Source organism: Condylostylus longicornis, unplaced genomic scaffold, assembly GCF_029603195.1.
Source record: "Condylostylus longicornis isolate FDR11 unplaced genomic scaffold, ASM2960319v2 ptg000031l, whole genome shotgun sequence".
Taxonomy (NCBI): domain Eukaryota; kingdom Metazoa; phylum Arthropoda; class Insecta; order Diptera; family Dolichopodidae; genus Condylostylus; species Condylostylus longicornis.
In genome coordinates, this window is record NW_026578000.1 from 5,357,323 (window position 1) to 5,375,008 (window position 17,686).

Here is a 17,686-nt window from a genome sequence, read left to right on the forward strand (position 1 = left end):
ATTAATACTCGTAGCTGCTAAAACACAAAAAAATTCGGGGTAGAAAATTGAAAATTTTTTTTTTAAAACTTTGATTACCCGATTACAAAAATATCCTTTTGAATTACTTATTCTGTATAAATATATATACATATGTATATAGAGTATCTCTTTATTTGCAAGAACTTAAGCTAAAATATTATAACATAGTACACTAAAAAAAAAAGAAGATTATACAATTGCCAATATTCCAAAATTATTACATTTATTTCCCGTATACGAAAACTCCTTTTTAAAAAGCAATTCGTTTTTATTATGGTAACTTACATTTTGTTTTTATTTTTATTTTATATTCTTTTATAATATTCATAAAAAAAATTTTCAATTTATTTATTTTATCGTCATATTTATTTCATTTTATATATTAATTTATAAACAAGTTGAAAATTAGATCGAAATTCAATTTATAAAAATTTCCCAAAGGAATGTTGGCTGTTTATTATATAAGAAAATAAAATTCGAAAAAAAAGAGTCTATTATAAAAAGTTTATAAATTTGAAATTTACTTAGAACATGTATGGTTGTGTTCGTATACATACGTATATTATAATGTACTTATATTATTTAACACTGTATTATATAGGATATGATGAACTTTCATGATCTTGAATTAAACTTGTGAAACTAAAGTTTATTAACTCATATTTTAGGAAATTTTGTTGAAAATTTGAGAAAAATTCTAAACAATCGCCAGTTTAAAACAGCAACTTTTCATACATATATTTTATCGTAAAAAGTTAAATAATTTTTTTAGGACACAAACTGTTTATTTAAATAAGTTTGTTTTTACAATAACATTATCGAATTTTGTACGGGGAATTAAACTTAGAAATTCCCATCTCATACATCTCATTCCCATTTCATATAGTAGAGAATCACTATCGTTTTACAATTTGGAATTTCATAGATAATATTGTAAACAGAAATCAACATTATAATTATTTAATCAATATTAATTATTTAAGAAAAATAAATAAGAAAATATTTTCAAAAAAATTTATAAAACTATGTTGCTAAACTCAATAATATTGCAGTTCCCCGCTTAATCCAAAAATCAGAATTCTCTAAACCAGAATTCAAATCAACTGCTATTACAAATGATCCAGCTCTAGTAGGGTAATAATAACTTGGACAATTATAAACTCCTTTTGTTTTCTTTTTTAAATTTTTTACTGGCTTAAAATGAATAATTGGCATTGAAGAAATCAATTCCATAGGTTGAGGTTCAATTAAACATTGTCCTCTAAGATTCCATCCGGCTCCTTCTAAATATAAACCACGAACAAATACTCCAGTTTTCAATTGAGTTTGCGCTATTTGTAATTCATCTTCACTAAATACATAAAATTCCCATGAAAATTCATCAATTGGTGTTTCATTAACACGTGCAGCTATTTGTAAAACCGCAGTTAAAAATCCAGTTGGGAAGGTATATGCTGACAGCCATTGGAATTTTGGTGGTTGTAATGTTTTTGACCACGAATTAAAAACTTCAACACGAAGAATTAAATCTCTGGACCATGACCCTAAAGGTTTTTGTGAACCATAAGCTGTAGAACACATTAAAATATTTAAAATATTATTTAGATAAAAGTTTCAATTTATTTTTTATACTTACTTTTAAGCCACGCACTTGGTACTCTACCAACATTTACAGCATTAAATATGTCATCTAATTCGACACTCATCACTACAACTCCTTTTATACCCTTTTGTAAATCTCGTAAATCATTTCGAATCTTAGTAAGCAACATATTATATCTTTCGATTTCTTGCAATAAAACAACTTCAAGTGGATTTTTTTTCAATCCAATAGTTTTTGCAGTATTTTCATAATCAATATTTATTGGAATTTTAACTTCGATATCATTTGCCATTTTTAATACTTTACTTTCCCTTGATTCACCTTCAGTTGTTGCAGCTTGTACTTCCATTGATTGTAATGTTTCAAAAATAAAACGTGTTACAGTTATTAATGAAGCAATATCGGCATTTGGATGTTGTCCAAATGCTTCTGGTTTATCTTCTTGAGGAAGAAAAGTAATATAATCTTGATAATATAGCACATCACCATCTCCTGGTACATAATATGTTGATAAAGAAGATAAACTAATGAAAAAAAATATAGAGTTTTCTTAAAATAGTTGCGGGAAAATTTTGTGTAAACTTACTTGTAATTGGAAACTTCCAGTACACTATTATTGAAATATTGATTAACATATGTGATTAATAATCTTCTATCCCAATCATCGGTAACATGACCACCATAATTAACGTCAGCAATTAAATATTTGAGAGCATCAAATGGCGTTTGCTCATACTCCTTTAAGTAAAGCGTTAAAAGGGATTCCGAAACATCAAAGTCTGAATCATTAAAACTATAAATAACGTTCCAACCCAATTGTAAAAATTTTTTCCTTTCTAATAAAATTGTATGAAAAAAGCACAAACAAAATAATAATTTCTTATATTTTGATGGATCTTGAAGTTTTAAGAAATTTTCGTCAGTAACATTTTGATACAATCTTTTCATATTCGCCTTAATACCACGTGGCGGTTCGGTTGTCATTTTTATTGATGTTTGCAAAATAGATATTGGAAAATCTGGATGTGGGCTAGATGATAACCATAATCGGAACCTTTTATGTATTTTTGTTGATTGAAATGTTTCAATAATTTTATCTAGCAACGGCATCCAACTCAGTGACAAATGACAATTTGCTAAAAATATCCAACTTCCATCCTTAATACCTTGCATCAATAATTTTGTAGCAATTGGTGCTTGGCCTTGCCCAAGACTTAATGAAAATAAATTTGATGACATATTGCTTGATTCAGCTAAAGAAACCAATGATGCAGTAGGATCTACACCCGGTGATAAAACAAAAATTAATGGAATTTGAGCAATAGATTCCTCTAGAACTTGAGCCAAATCAAGAACTGGTGGCTCTATAAATCTTGGACCTAAGATATTTATAATAAATTGCGATAAACAAGCAGATATTCGATCTGGACGCAAAGAACGAATGACACACATTTTTTGAAAATCGGTTAATTTTTTGTCCCATTCACCTACCAATGGTACACTTTCAGGAGCCGTTGTCGAATACCATTCTATTTAAAAAGTTATATAATTATTTATATGTATTAGATTATAATTTTTTTTACTTATTTACCTAGCCAGAGTTTGGGATTTGTTTGGAGCGAGTCCACAATTCCATGAAATTCTGAAATTTTATCTAACATGGTTATATTATCCCAAGACTCTTCACCAATCCAATCTGTCATTAATATTTTGTATGTTACAATCTTAAAACTCATATTTCCAAAATCAATTACCTGGCCGTGGATTTTCAACGTACTCTTGTTTATCCATCATAATACCACCTTTTAGAAAAAAATCATATTCATTCATATCAATATCATTACTTGCCTGTAAAATTTTGACACACATGTGCATTGAAAATAACAATTTGTGGTTTTCGAATAAACCTCGACAAGTATTGTTATAAACCGCATAAGTGTGATAATCATTAATATTTGTAATCCTTTCAGCAAGATTAGTGCTTTTGGGGCTTCTCTCAATTGATTGCATAAACAATAAAACGTACGAATTCAACGAAAATTGATACATTGGATCTATTTTCGAGATATCCATTAAAACAAAGAATAAAATAGCAGATCTTTTAGCTGCTGGAACATAATCTTGTCGAGCGAGATCAATTTCAATTTCTGTTATTTCTGCTGTATTTAATGAATCTTTTACGTCTGCAGAAATTTTTTTCGATTTAGATAATGTAAAAAATAACTCGTCATTTTCTAGTAGAGACCCTTTAGATTCATTTAATAATCTAAGAATATCAGTTTCTAGATCTATTAAGGTTTTCTTATTTTTACCGATCGTTACAACTAAATCGTTTTTCATTTCCTCTAAAATTGGTTTTTCTTTGCGTACAATCAAACCCAGAAGTTGTGCTTGTAACCCACTTTCTTTAATAGCAAAATTTACCAAAGTCGTTTTTGAAGAAATCTCAGGTGGATAATGTGGATTACTTAATTTTGTTTGAATATACAATTTAAAATTTTCATTATACGTTATCAATTTATCGTTAAATTTTATCATTTTCAATCCTCCACTAATTGCGAAAACTTTTTTTAAAATTGGATTTATAACTGGATCCAAAAATTCTGAAACATTTTGTAAAAGTACAGGCATGCCAAATTGCAATGCTTTCTCTAAAATCTTCAAAAATTCAACTGTTCCGAAATCGATTATTTGCAAATCATTTTTTTCCTCTAAATTTCTTATCCAGTTATGGGCTTGCATTTGTGGATCAATTATTAAAGGCCATCTACGACAGCTAGTCATAATTATACCATTTTCAGTACTAAAATCATCAGTTGGCAATCCTTGAATATTCCATTCACGTATAGTGACAGCATCACTCAAAAAAAGATTTATATTTAGATCTTCTGTAGCGGGAATTTGTCTATTAATTACTTCTTTAGACCAAGTTTCAAATAACATACGTCGATATTTTATATCAAATGGACCCAAATATGATACAAATCCAATAGCAATTAAACAATTCCCAGGTAAATGAGAAAATTGGATGTCAAGTGATGCAACTATATCAATCCATCTTTGCTGCTCTCCAGTTAAACTCTCAACCAAAAACTTTGCGCGTTCCAAATGCAACCTAAAATAATTTAATAATGACAGTTTCTCTGTTTGAAAATTATTATTTTGAAAAAAATTTACTCTAATTTATGGGCATTTTCTTTTAAGGCATTTAAAACTTTAGACTTTTGGTCAAATTCTTCTTGTAATTTTATTAATTTTTGTATTAATTCAGATAATTGTTGACGTGCCTCTTCCAGCATTATTTGTTTCATTCTAAGAGACTCCAAAGCTTCATTTAGTTTAGCTTGTTTTGGAACAACAATTCTTAAAAGAAATATTTAGTAAATATAACAAATTTATATAAAATTTTCAGCTTACCTGTACACTTTAGCGTAGTTTTCTATTGCTAAAATCCATTGCATTAAAGATTTGCATGCAAATGAAACCACACCTACTTTATTTGGCTCAAGTTCAGGGTCCCTTGTATATGCAACTAGTTTCTTTAATGTTTTTTCTTGAATGTTATCTTTATCAAAATTTTTTAAATCATTCAAAAAATTTGGTTCTCCTAGTGTTTTCTTTGATGTTTCCCAATCTGGTTTTTTATTTAGAATTACCATTACAGCTTCCATTACCTTTTCTACTTTTACTGGGGGTCTACCATATGACTTTACCTCAGATATATCCTTTTTACTTAGTGCATCTAAAGCGCTAATTGCATCATCAATCATCGGTAAAACCAAATTCAAATCTTTTTGAGCAACTTCAGCTAAAGTTTTGCATTCAAGTTCCTCAAATTCTATTACCTGACTTTTCGCAATAACCTCAGCTTTTTTAACTTCGGCTTCTTTTTGTTGAGTGTTAATTTCAACAATAAAATGTTCGCATTGAATTGCTAACTCAGCAACTTGTATCTGACTGACTTTGAGCTCTTCTGACATAACTCCAACTTTTTCACTTGTTTCTTCTATTTTAGATAAACCATTTCGTAATCGATTTGCATATTTTGATATTTCTGATCGTTTTTTTTTCAATAAATCTTGAAATCCTGCTACAAGTTCTAAATAATTCATTGGCGTTACATAATTATAACGCTTCATTTCATTTAACATTATGTTTGAAGTTTCTCTTACACCTAAATGAATATCGGAGAAAATATGGGCAATATCAATTCTCATTTGGTTTTCAGTACTTTTAATAAAACTATCACGATTAATTTGTAGTAACACAGATGGAGTGGGTATATTGAGCTTAATATCATACAGGAATTTTTCTGCAACTTCCAGAAGAGCTTCTTTTGACCAAGTTCTAAAATAATTACATGTTGTTGAGTTTATCAAAGCAGGATACTGTCTAATATAAAGCCGAAAATTTTCTCCCACAGGTGTTAAATTCAGTACAAGATGTAAGTTATTTCTTACTGTTAACATAAAAAAATTATACATTGATTCCGTAGTTAAAATTACGTTATTTTTTTTAGCTAGAGGCTCTATTTCATTCTTAAGCTCTTCGAATTCCTCAATTTTGAATAAATTAGCTTCGCCTGTACTCAAAATATTGTTTAAAATTTCCAAGAAATTATTTTCAACTATTTGCTCATCATTAAATAAAAAAACAGTGCCTCTGTTTTTAACTCCAGTTATTTTGTATAGACTTTTCAAATCTTCTCGAAATTCTTGTGTTTTATATTTTTTAGTTACTTCGATTCGAAACATATTCAACTCACATACAAATGTAGCCATACTAGTCATACTTTGCCGACCAGAACCTCCAATTCCGATATTAAGAACATGACCTCTAGGTTGTGAGATTATTCGGACAATTTTTGTAATATGTTCAATAGCTTCTCTAAAAAATACAAGATCAATTCTAGCCATCCCAGGGGATATATTATAATTTTCTTGTTGAGCTATTAAAAATTGCCTTAAGTCATCGATATTTCTTGGGCACAAGTCTTCATAATAACCGCTAGCACTCATAAAGTCGCCAAAAATTGGAGACCTTTTATCTGGGCATACGTCGTTATATTCAAATCCAAAATATTTTCCCAACGTGCTACTTACCTGATTTAGAAACCAATCTATTTCTAGTTTGTCAACTAATCGATCACAAAAAACTCTAAAGCATTCGTGTACCCATAGTTTCAGCATAGCCAATTTTGTATTTTGAGATTCAGGATTACTTCTTAGAAGACCTTGATATATTTTTGATATATCACGTAAATTAAATAAATAATGGGATTTAGTGGGAGTCGGTAACATTTTTGATTTTACCGAATTATACAAATCAAATGTTGCTTCAGCCATTGATTTCCAGCTTAAACGAATATCATTCATAAAATCGCTGGTTTTCTGTTTTAAAATTGTGCCAAAAATTCTTATAATTGTTGCAAAATTGGGAAAAATTACATTGATGACACTAAAACGACTTAAAGTTCGAGACGAAATGACTTGCCTTCCACCACCGGGCTCTCCCATTGCTGACATTGGTGTACAATTGGATACGTAAACACGTTGTTGATTTTTTCTGTTATACCAAAATTTATAATCTAACCACTGACGCACTAACTCTAAAGGTGGCTGGGATCCATACTCATCTTTAATAGGCATGTTAAAGTCATCCATAAATACTATCATTTTTTTTCCTCCAGGTGGAGCAAATAAAACTTTAGTACACTTTTCTGTTTTATTTTCAATTGATTCTTGAAGTCCAGGCGCTGTAGTCTAAAATAAACATATTTAAGTATTTATTATAAAAATCAACGTACCAACATACTTGACCTGACATGTTGATGGATAAAACAGTATATTTTTCTTTATCTATTGCTTCTAATACGCTTGCAGCAGTCGACGATTTACCTGTTCCAACACCACCTACCAACATTATCGGTTTATCCGACAGTAAGAGATTCAAGACTAAATATTCATATCGTACTGTATCAACTGTTGGTACAACAATTTTATAAAAAGGTGTACTACAAATCAAGTCAATTAGAAACAAATTTTTACAATGAAAAACATTAAGAAGCATACTCTTTGAGATATCTCCACGTTTCAGACAATTTATTCTCCCATGGTACAAAATTTTTTTGCTTTAGATCAACGTAATAATCATATATAGTATCCTTCATTGGAAAACAGTTTTCATTATCACGAATAAAAGCATCAAATTTGGTACGTCCATCCTCATCTACAGTGGCACAAACAGACCACGTCAAACAAAATACAAACCAAATTGTGGTCATTGCCGTTAAATGTTCTATATTATCACTAACGATGCGAATGTCTTTGCTGGCTAAAATTTCTAATAAATTACAAAGTTGTATTATAGAACACAGATCATTAACAGGAACCGTTTCTCGACAGTTTTGTTTTTTAAATTCCAAACATTTATCAGTAAATTTATCAAATAAATCAGTTAGCAAGGCAACATATTCTTTTGGATTTTGTTTTGTCAACCAAGAGTTAACATACGGCTTCCAACCAAAATCATTATAGTCATTATAAACTGTACCACATCTGGAAACAGTAGCTGGTGAAGCTACAGCCAAATCAGCTGCTTCAAACAATAAAGATACTGTATTGGGCATTGATATTCTTTCACTATTAACAAGTGTCAATATTTTATTGTCATCCATTACAGAATTCATATTTTCTATCCATACAGCGTCAACTGGACCGTCAAATAAAATCCATTTCAATGATGGAGTTTCTTCAGCGCAAACAGAACGCATTATGCTACTAATTACCCCATCTAACCATTCACCGGTCGTTAAATTATATTCACCATAAAGTTCAGCTTGACTTAAAGCTTTTGGATTAATTGGATATACAGCAATATTTTCAAATCCTTCCTTATTTATGGCTTTCATACGATTAAATGCACCCTGCAATACCTTCCAAGTTACAGACTTTGCCGAACCACTATCACCAATCAACATTGTAGAGTGTCTTGAATTTTTTGTCTCATATAATTCTATAATCTAAATACAAATAGCGCAAATCTAGTCCGATTATTTTAAAGCATATTTTGAAAAGTACCTTTTTGATCGCTATTGGTATTGCTTGATAATTATTTGTGGTAAGTTCCAATTCAATTGATTCCTGAAATATACTATAATCTATAACAGGAATAGTAACACCTGGAAAAATATCAAGCATGATTCCATTGAATAGTGGAAGATCATTTGATGTTAATCTAGCTACATTCATATCCTTCATAGCCAAATATATAATTTCTTCTTCATTAGTATTTGGTAGTTGACGTCTTTTTAACCCTGCATATCTTAGCAAGGCAACCATTGATCTTAAACCAAAATCATAATGACATTGCTTAGACAATTGTTGTTTTGCTAGTTCATATAAGATAAAAACTTTTTTAGCTAAATTTTTTCCTTTTTCAAAACCATCACTTGTCAATAAATTTTCTGCTATTATAGCATTATCCGGTGTCATCATTGCAATTGGCCGAAACATAGATTTTAAATTATCTGGTAATTCAGTACGCCCAGCATATCCGGGGTTCATTGTTATAAAAAGACCAACTTCCCGACATAATTTAATCTCTGTCCCTTCAAATACAAATTTTTTTTTTTTTGCCATTAAAGCTGATAAAATTGATGAAATTTGTTGTGCTACTACGGACAATACTTCAACATTAATTCTATTAAATTCATCAAAGCATCCCCAAGCACCTTGTTGTGCTAAACCAGAAAAATTTTTCCCAATACTTTTATAATCTAAGCCTTCTGAACAATTAGTCACAATCACCCAGATTCCTAATGCTTTTCCTAAATCTTTAACAGTTTCAGTTTTGCCTGTTCCAGCGGGTCCTTTTGGACTTCCACCACGATATAAGTGTAAAGCTGTTGTAAGTGTTATATAACAACGATCCGTCAATGGTGTTATGACTAATCTACCAGAATTTCCGGTATATTCGTAACCATATGTATGTTCAGTATTTGTTTGATGAATAACACATAGATCGGAATTACGATCATAGTAAAAACGTAATTGAGAGAACCATTCAAAGTTACTAACATCACGACAATTTGCTTTATACATTCTTTCAATCACATCACGTGAATGAATTTCAATTGTTATTAATGTATTTACCTAAAAACAAAATTGAATAATAGTTTAGTAAACTAAGAGTTTCACTTTTATAAGCAATACTATGACTTACTTTTAATCTTAAAAGTTTTGGCAAGTCTTTTCTACTACTTTCACATAACTTAACTAATATTTGATTTTGTTTCTTTTTTAATTTCTTTAATGGTTTCTTTGAATCAAGTGTCTTACAAAGGATTAAACTTCTAGTACAATTAGTCGTCCATTGTATTTGGGCACATGTCAAACATAATTGACCAGGCCATAATTTTAACCATTTTTCTCTATCTTTTGTATTATTTCGTAAGGATTCTTTAACTGATTTTAAATTAACTTTTAATGTTTGTATCATTCTTTGTTCCACTACATTTAACCAATCTTCAGCTGGTCCTTCACAAAACATCGCTTCTTGAAATTCAACTGTTTCTCCATCATCTGAATACATACCAAAACTTTGCCAACGTAAACGTTTTCGATCCTCAACTTTTCTTATATCTAATTTATATAAATTATCAAATAATTTCTTTAAATGACTTTGAATTAAATCGGGACGTCTACTATTTCCCAAAATCTCTAGTAAATCATCATTTGATATAAAATAAAATCTTGGGAATAATTGTCTCTTACTTTCTAAATATACTTCTAAAGCACGTTGAATTAATTCTAATTTTGTATCCATAATATTAAGACGATTAATTAAATAATTTGGTGGACGAAAATGTGTTGCTTTGAAAGCTGTTGCACCATAATACATCTTACTTGTTATATATTTCCATTCGGCAATAATACTATCGAAATTTGCGGCTTCTTGTGGTAATTGTAACTTAATATCTTCACCTAAAAATATATTTTCCAAATAAAGATATTGTCTTTGCACCACCAAAGCTTTTTCTAATGATTCTGTTATATAAGATAAAGTTTTCTCCCATTTATCAACTTCTTTAGCGAATGGTTCAACAAATCGTGTCGATTTCATTGATGAAATTTGTACAGCATGTTCTTCTAATACTTGAAAACAATCATCAACATTTTTAATACGATAAATCTCATCATGATGTAAAATCATTTCAAATGTTATTGTTTTCCAAATCTCTGCAATATTCTTAATACCCATTTCAATTTGAAGTTCCATTGTAGCAGAGTTTGATATATCTTGTATATCATCGGAATATGCTTGAAAATCCATTGATATTAGTGCATCAATATTAAATTCTGGTGAATGTTCATTAAAATTTCTTAAATGAGAGAATGAAACAGATTGATTTAAGATAAGATTTTTATTTCTACAAAATATAATCATGCGTTTATAATTTTAAAATGTCTTTGTAAAAATTCTAATTAAACAAGGGGGTTAAAAAAAGCTTTTATCTTTACTTTTATTTTACTTACACTTTCATTAAAGATTTCACTTTATCCCAATGCCTTTTCCTCATTGATGGATTTTTCAAAGCTGTTATCATTTGTAATGTTCTACGGAAATCATTAACTGTTTTACGTTTTGTCTCCAAAATTTCCAAATTTTTATCTTTATATTTCTTGCATAGTTGATTAAATTGCCTGTATATTGTAACTGCTTTATCCTCCATTTCATCAATATTTATTTCCCAAAAATTATCATATCTCCATTTATTCAATGAATCTTCCCAAACTAACACTAAATTCCATACTTCTTCTAATATTTTTAATTCTTTATCAAGCTTTTTCAATTCTAAATTTTCAAAAATCATAACATTAAAAAAATTTAAATCATTTAGTAAACATTCCTCGAACTCGTAGAGATTATTAATACGTTTTCTAATTATTTCAAAATATCTAACAGCTGCTTTTGTTGTTCTAAAGGGAATATTTAAAATTTAAAGTGCAATTTTAAGGATTTTAATGTGTACTACTTATTAAGTAATGACATCAAAGCAATATATTTTATTTTTTTAGCAATAGATGTTTTCTTAAATATTTTAAAAAATTTTAATAAATTTTAATTTGTTGAAACTACCCGTATGGTTTTGGATTTCATATGAAAGATTCCATAGAAATCTATACTATAATTGTTCCAAAATTTTCTTTTAAATTGCGTTCAAATTTAGCATTTTGTGTACATTCGATTTTGAAAACATAATTTTTCAACTACGATATAGATTAAATTATTTTTAAAATGATGGTCATAAACTCATTCGGACGAAAGGAATTCAGTATTATTTCTGAATTTTTGAAAATTTGAAACCCTCTCTACCTATTATTACGTTATATTACAACAAATTAATCATCCTTTATTTATATAAAATAATTACTACATTTAAATAACTACTATTATATAAATTCGAGCAAAACACATATTAATCAATAAAACTTGAAAAAGAAAAAAAAAAAAAAACAAATTAAAATTTTGCATTTAAACGTGCGCTATCATTAAAAATTAATTACGTTTTTGATGTGATAGGTGCTTTTTCAATAAAATCCATTGTCATTTCATTAATAATATTTTTAAATTTATCTACTTGTTTGAGTAATTCTCCTTTAAATTCATCTTTAGAATTTCCTAACATTTCATCGGCCTCAGCTAATTTTTTAATATAATTTTGCCATTCAACTTCCAATGTATTTACCATAACACGTACTGATTTTTCAACTGGTATTTCATATTTATCTAATACCTTAAATAAATCATAAATTGGTGAAAATTCTGATTGTTTTATTGATATTTCATTGATTAATTTATTATAGAGCTGAATAGATGTTTTAATAGCACTTAATGTTCTTGGTATTGTAAGAACAGCTCTTGCATTTGATTCCATATAATCGTAAATAGCTAAAAATATTAATATTATTTTAAATATTTATTATATTAATTATTCTAAAAATATTTTCACCTTGTATTGCTTCAGTTGACTTCTTTTGTAATAATGCAATGTAACGACTCTGCCATTCATCAACATGTCCCAATATTGTATATTTTAATTTACTTGAATTAATTACAATAAATTGCAAAATAGTAATAGTTTCTTGTGCTGAAATTTGATTTCCCAATTCAATATAATGCACAATATTTTTATCAAATGAAATTGCATTTATATTTTCACTATTTTCATATTCTTTTATAAATTCATCTTTGTCTACTTCCCAAATTGCTTTAAATTGTAACCAATTTTGAAGATATCCAAATATTTCATGTTGTATTTGTTCGGTGTATAAGTTTATTTCTTCTTGAATTTGATTACATTCATCATTTTTTAATATTAATTTATGAAAATCCGCTTCTTCACTAACGTAAATTGAAAATTTACTACGTAAACGAGAAAAATTTTCAAATGATCTTATAACAGTGGAGTGAACATCAGAAAAATATTTTAATATTAAATCGTAAGATGGTGTAAATGTGACCTAAAATTGAAGAGTTGTAGAAAAAGAACGGAAGAGATAGCAATTAAATTTCTATTTTTTTTTGTTTTAAAAATTTTTCATTCAATTTATGTTTTTTGAAAATTAAATTTTTTACCTTTCGATCAATTAAATCAATGTCCATTGATATTATTGGAGATTTTGTAACACTTCCTTCTTGTCTTATACCATCAAGTATATTTGTCATTGATTGTTTTGCGCATATAAGTATAGCACATTCCAGCATATTATCAAATTTTCTAACATAATTCGACCATTCATTTATCATCTATGAAAAAATAACTTAATATGTAATATCATTCAACCTTTCTCTGAGAAGCGAATCAATAAGTTAATTAATATGTCAATAATAAAATAATATCGTAAAAAGTTATATAATATTGTAAAGTGAACCAAAATTATTTCTGCAATTATTAATAATTTGTGTGTCTGTAGAAGTAAAAGTTGTGTCTTTTACAATAAATATTCACTATTATTTTTACGATAAATATTTACGATAAAAAATAATTTACGATAAATATCCAGTATAATAAATTCTCTTCTCAGAATGAACTCAATCATTTTTTCTAGTTTATTTTTATAAAATTACCTTACTATGAACCGATTCAAAGCCACGATCAAACACTGTTTGAATTAATTCAACAATACTTTTGTGTAAATTCTTTAAAATTCTTATAGTTTTCTCTCTATATTCTTGAATATTATTTATTAAATTTTGTAATGTACCAATTGAGTTTTGTAAAACTTTTAATATTGGCATATCACAAATTTCTTCACATATACGACATATATTTTTATTTACTCTTTTATAAATATCAAGAAATTCTTGTAATTCTGATGTATGTTTAACACAATCAGCAATATATGATTCACTCATTTCACCGTTCCACGTTAATTTTAAATAACCGGGAGCAATTTTACGATCCATTTCATTTATTAATTTTTTGAAAAGTTTTTTCTCATCTGGATATAATGCATCAATAATTTTATTATAATCATAACATACCTGACATACTGAATTATATATAAATTTTATATTTTGATATTTCGAATATAATGGCATTATATTTTGCGGTATTGTAAGACCTAATTGTTCCATAAATTTTGCTTCATCTAATATAAACATAATGTCCATATCCATATTACATTCTAACAATCCAATATTTATTATACTTTTACGAATTAAATATTTTTCTAATTTATTCATTATATTTGGACCAACGGAATCAGACCAATCCTCAAATGTTTTCTTAATTGTCTTATTATAATCAACTTCTAATTGTAAAAATTCATTAATTGCTGTTACAGCAATGGTAACTTGTGGTAACCAATACGCATTTACTAAGCGATTATAAATCCATTTTAATCGTTCCAAACTTATTTTAATTCGAATGATCCTCGATGAATATTGTGGTATCCATGATTCACGATATCTTGCAAATTGTATTAATTTTTTATTTGTTTCTTCAATTTCCGTTAAAAATTGTTGCCAAATTTCACTTGTTTGCCGTACAAAAGATTTTTTCAATGATGTTTTATAACAAAAGAAGTATAATGAAGCTAAAACTTCAATACCTTCTTCAATATTACATATATTCAAACATACATCTGATATAAGTCGCTGTAGTATTTCTTCAATACTACTAACCATATGACGATATTTTAAAACATCATCATACCATTGTTTACTATGTACATTTAATATAATATCTTTTGAATTATTTATAATACGTTTCATTTCATTTTGAAACATTTTTTCTACATTTTCGAAGATTAATTCGAATTCGGGACCTTTTACACCGCCAAATTTTGGTTTCGGTATATCTTCTGTTTCATCCAATCGACTAAAAACAATCATTGATTCACTAATATCTATAACATCATATAATCTTTCAATTAATGCATTAATATGATTAAAAATCATTGCATTATCTAAATTCCAATCAATTTCTGGATTACGTTTAATATGTTCAATTGAAATTTTGTTATAAATTTGTTTATATGCCATACAACAATCAATAGCCATATTACACATTTTTATACCAAACCTCGGATTACCTTCTAATACTTTATTAATATTTATTTGCTTTCTACAATAAATTATAATTTGATTTGATAAATCACGGAATAAATCTGTTATCAATTCTTTAGTATTATAATAATCTGAATATAACCATATATAACGAAAAATATGAATTATTTTTGATAAATTTGGTGGTATTTTTGATGGATTTTCAATTTTTTCTAATTCTTTACATGGTTTAACAATTAATTGAAGATATTTAATATTTGATTTTGAAATATCCATTTCATTTTTTACATCATTCATTAATTGATCTAATTGTTTTACATAAACTGATTGTACTTTCTTTAAAACATCAATAATTTTTTGTAAATCTTTATTAACTAATTGCAAATATAATCCTTGAAGAACTTCATCTGAAAATTGAAAATAAATTATAAAAAAAATTGATAAATGTAATAAAAACTAGAGCTGTCTTTATCTATACTTACATCTATACAACCAAAATTCATATTCATCTATTGGACATATTAAATCTTTTGGTACCAATTGTTGCTTATCTTCTAAACATAATCTTATTTGTTTACCCCACATTATAGCAATATCTTCTAGATTTTTTGTTAATTTTCTATCTAATGCAGCTTTCTCAATATCCCAATCTTGTACTGTATTTGGTACAAATAATACTGTCATGCCAGATATTTTATAATGCCAATCAATTAATAATGATAAAAATTTATTTAATCCTGAACGAAATTTAGCACGAACATTTTCATTCCATTCAGTATATTGGTAAAATAATGGTGCATAAATAAAATTTAATATTTTTAAGAGAGAACCATCAATATCTTCATGCATTGAACCAAATGAAATTTCATCATGAAATTTTTCAATACTAAATATATGCATTGGTTGACGTACAAAATATATTAAATCATTTATTGGTGTTAATGGAAATGTTAAACGTGCTTTTAATGTGACACCATCATAAAATATTATTAATAAACATTCTGTAACATCAATTAACCATTTTTTCATAATACTATAACAATCATCATCCCAATCTTTTTCATTCAATGCAAATAATATTGTTATTTTTTTCATGTAGGATATTAATTTTTCAATTTCTTCATCTGTATATGTTGGCAATTGTATTTCCGGTGTGACTGGCTTTACTTTTTTAATAGTTTTTTCTATAAGATTTACAAATGTATTATAAATTAGGTCTAAGAATGTTATTTTTTGAAATATTATGAAAAATCCAAAGATTTTATTACCTTCATCTGAAGAATATTCACTAGAACTAGAATCGTCAGCCATTTTTATTTTTTTTTACTATTTTCAACTAGTGATCTCTTTTTTGTAAGAGATTGGAAGAGCGTTATAATTGGAAATTCTTATTTTTTTTTTCACTTTTAAAATAAAAAATATTCAATTCTTTTCAATTATTTTCAATCGAAAAACGAAGTTTTTTCGAAATTTTTAAATGATTTAAATTTCAAAGGTGGAAATAATTTAAAATGTTTTACTTATTTATTTCATTCAACAAAAATTTAAATATTGTAACTACGTTACCGTTGTTTAAAATATGTTATCATTATTATTTATTGTAGCACAATGTTACCATATTTATTATTTTTTAGTAATCCAGTACAGTGAATAAAAAGCAACATTTTATGTACAATTTTAATTCAAAATAAAATTAGCTAATTTCAAAGTGAAAAATAAACTTTAAAATAAAAATATTAAATAACAATTACAAAATACTATTCTTAAGTCTAATGAACTTATTTTGAAACTAAAGTGGTATATTTATAACGAAAACACAATTAAATTCAATTTTCTAAATTCTAGATTCTTTTCAATTTACTTCATTTCAATTTCTTATTTGTAGTACTATCCTTCTACAGTAATTTATAACATACTAAAATACTATTGAGTAGTTACGGTTGAGAATAATCTGAAATAAATGAAACAATAAGGATAAAAGAAATTAATAATAAAAACGGATAAACTTAACATAAGAAAGTAAACATGATAACGGATAAATTTATGTCGCCCAGATTTGTTCCTTACTTCTAATATAAAAATTTCAAGCCATCTATCGGAGTAAATATGTGTAACAACTTTTTTTAGCTAAGTAATTATTTTTATAGATCAGTGTGGTTATACACCAAGAGTGTTAACTGTTATACGTTCAGAATAAAAAAGTATAAAAAAAGTAAAATCAATAATTTTCTTCATAATCTAATTGTATATTTCTATAAAAGTATGACATTTTAATAATTTTAAAATAATATTTAAACATATGTACATAATATTATACTTTCAAGAACTTATTAATCAATTTTATTTATCAAATTTTTATAATAAATTTTTTTAATTTCACATTGCAGCATTTGGGTAAATGACAATCGTTTGAAAGTTTTTTTGAAAAAATTTACAAAAAATAAAATATTTCTACGTATATCCCTTAATATATAAGTAAAATGAGAG

General features: G+C 27.1%; 1 protein-coding gene across 1 annotated transcript; it reads right to left on the bottom strand.

Moving 5' to 3' along the window:
- Nucleotides 1–1,044: 1,044 nt before the first annotated feature.
- On the bottom strand, nt 1,045–16,510 carry LOC129608412 (dynein axonemal heavy chain 2). The gene is made up of 19 exons (XM_055519901.1): nt 16,468–16,510; nt 15,682–16,416; nt 13,757–15,606; nt 13,265–13,435; nt 12,987–13,149; nt 12,639–12,776; nt 12,193–12,577; nt 11,161–11,604; nt 9,848–11,006; nt 8,704–9,777; nt 7,696–8,645; nt 7,439–7,637; nt 5,042–7,386; nt 4,802–4,987; nt 3,379–4,739; nt 3,216–3,320; nt 2,211–3,153; nt 1,658–2,148; nt 1,045–1,589 (listed from the first exon to the last, which is right to left on the bottom strand). Exons 1-19 carry the CDS (start codon nt 16,508–16,510, stop codon nt 1,045–1,047), a joined length of 13,287 nt encoding a protein of 4,428 aa, XP_055375876.1.
- Between the last annotated feature and the right edge of the window lie 1,176 nt (nt 16,511–17,686).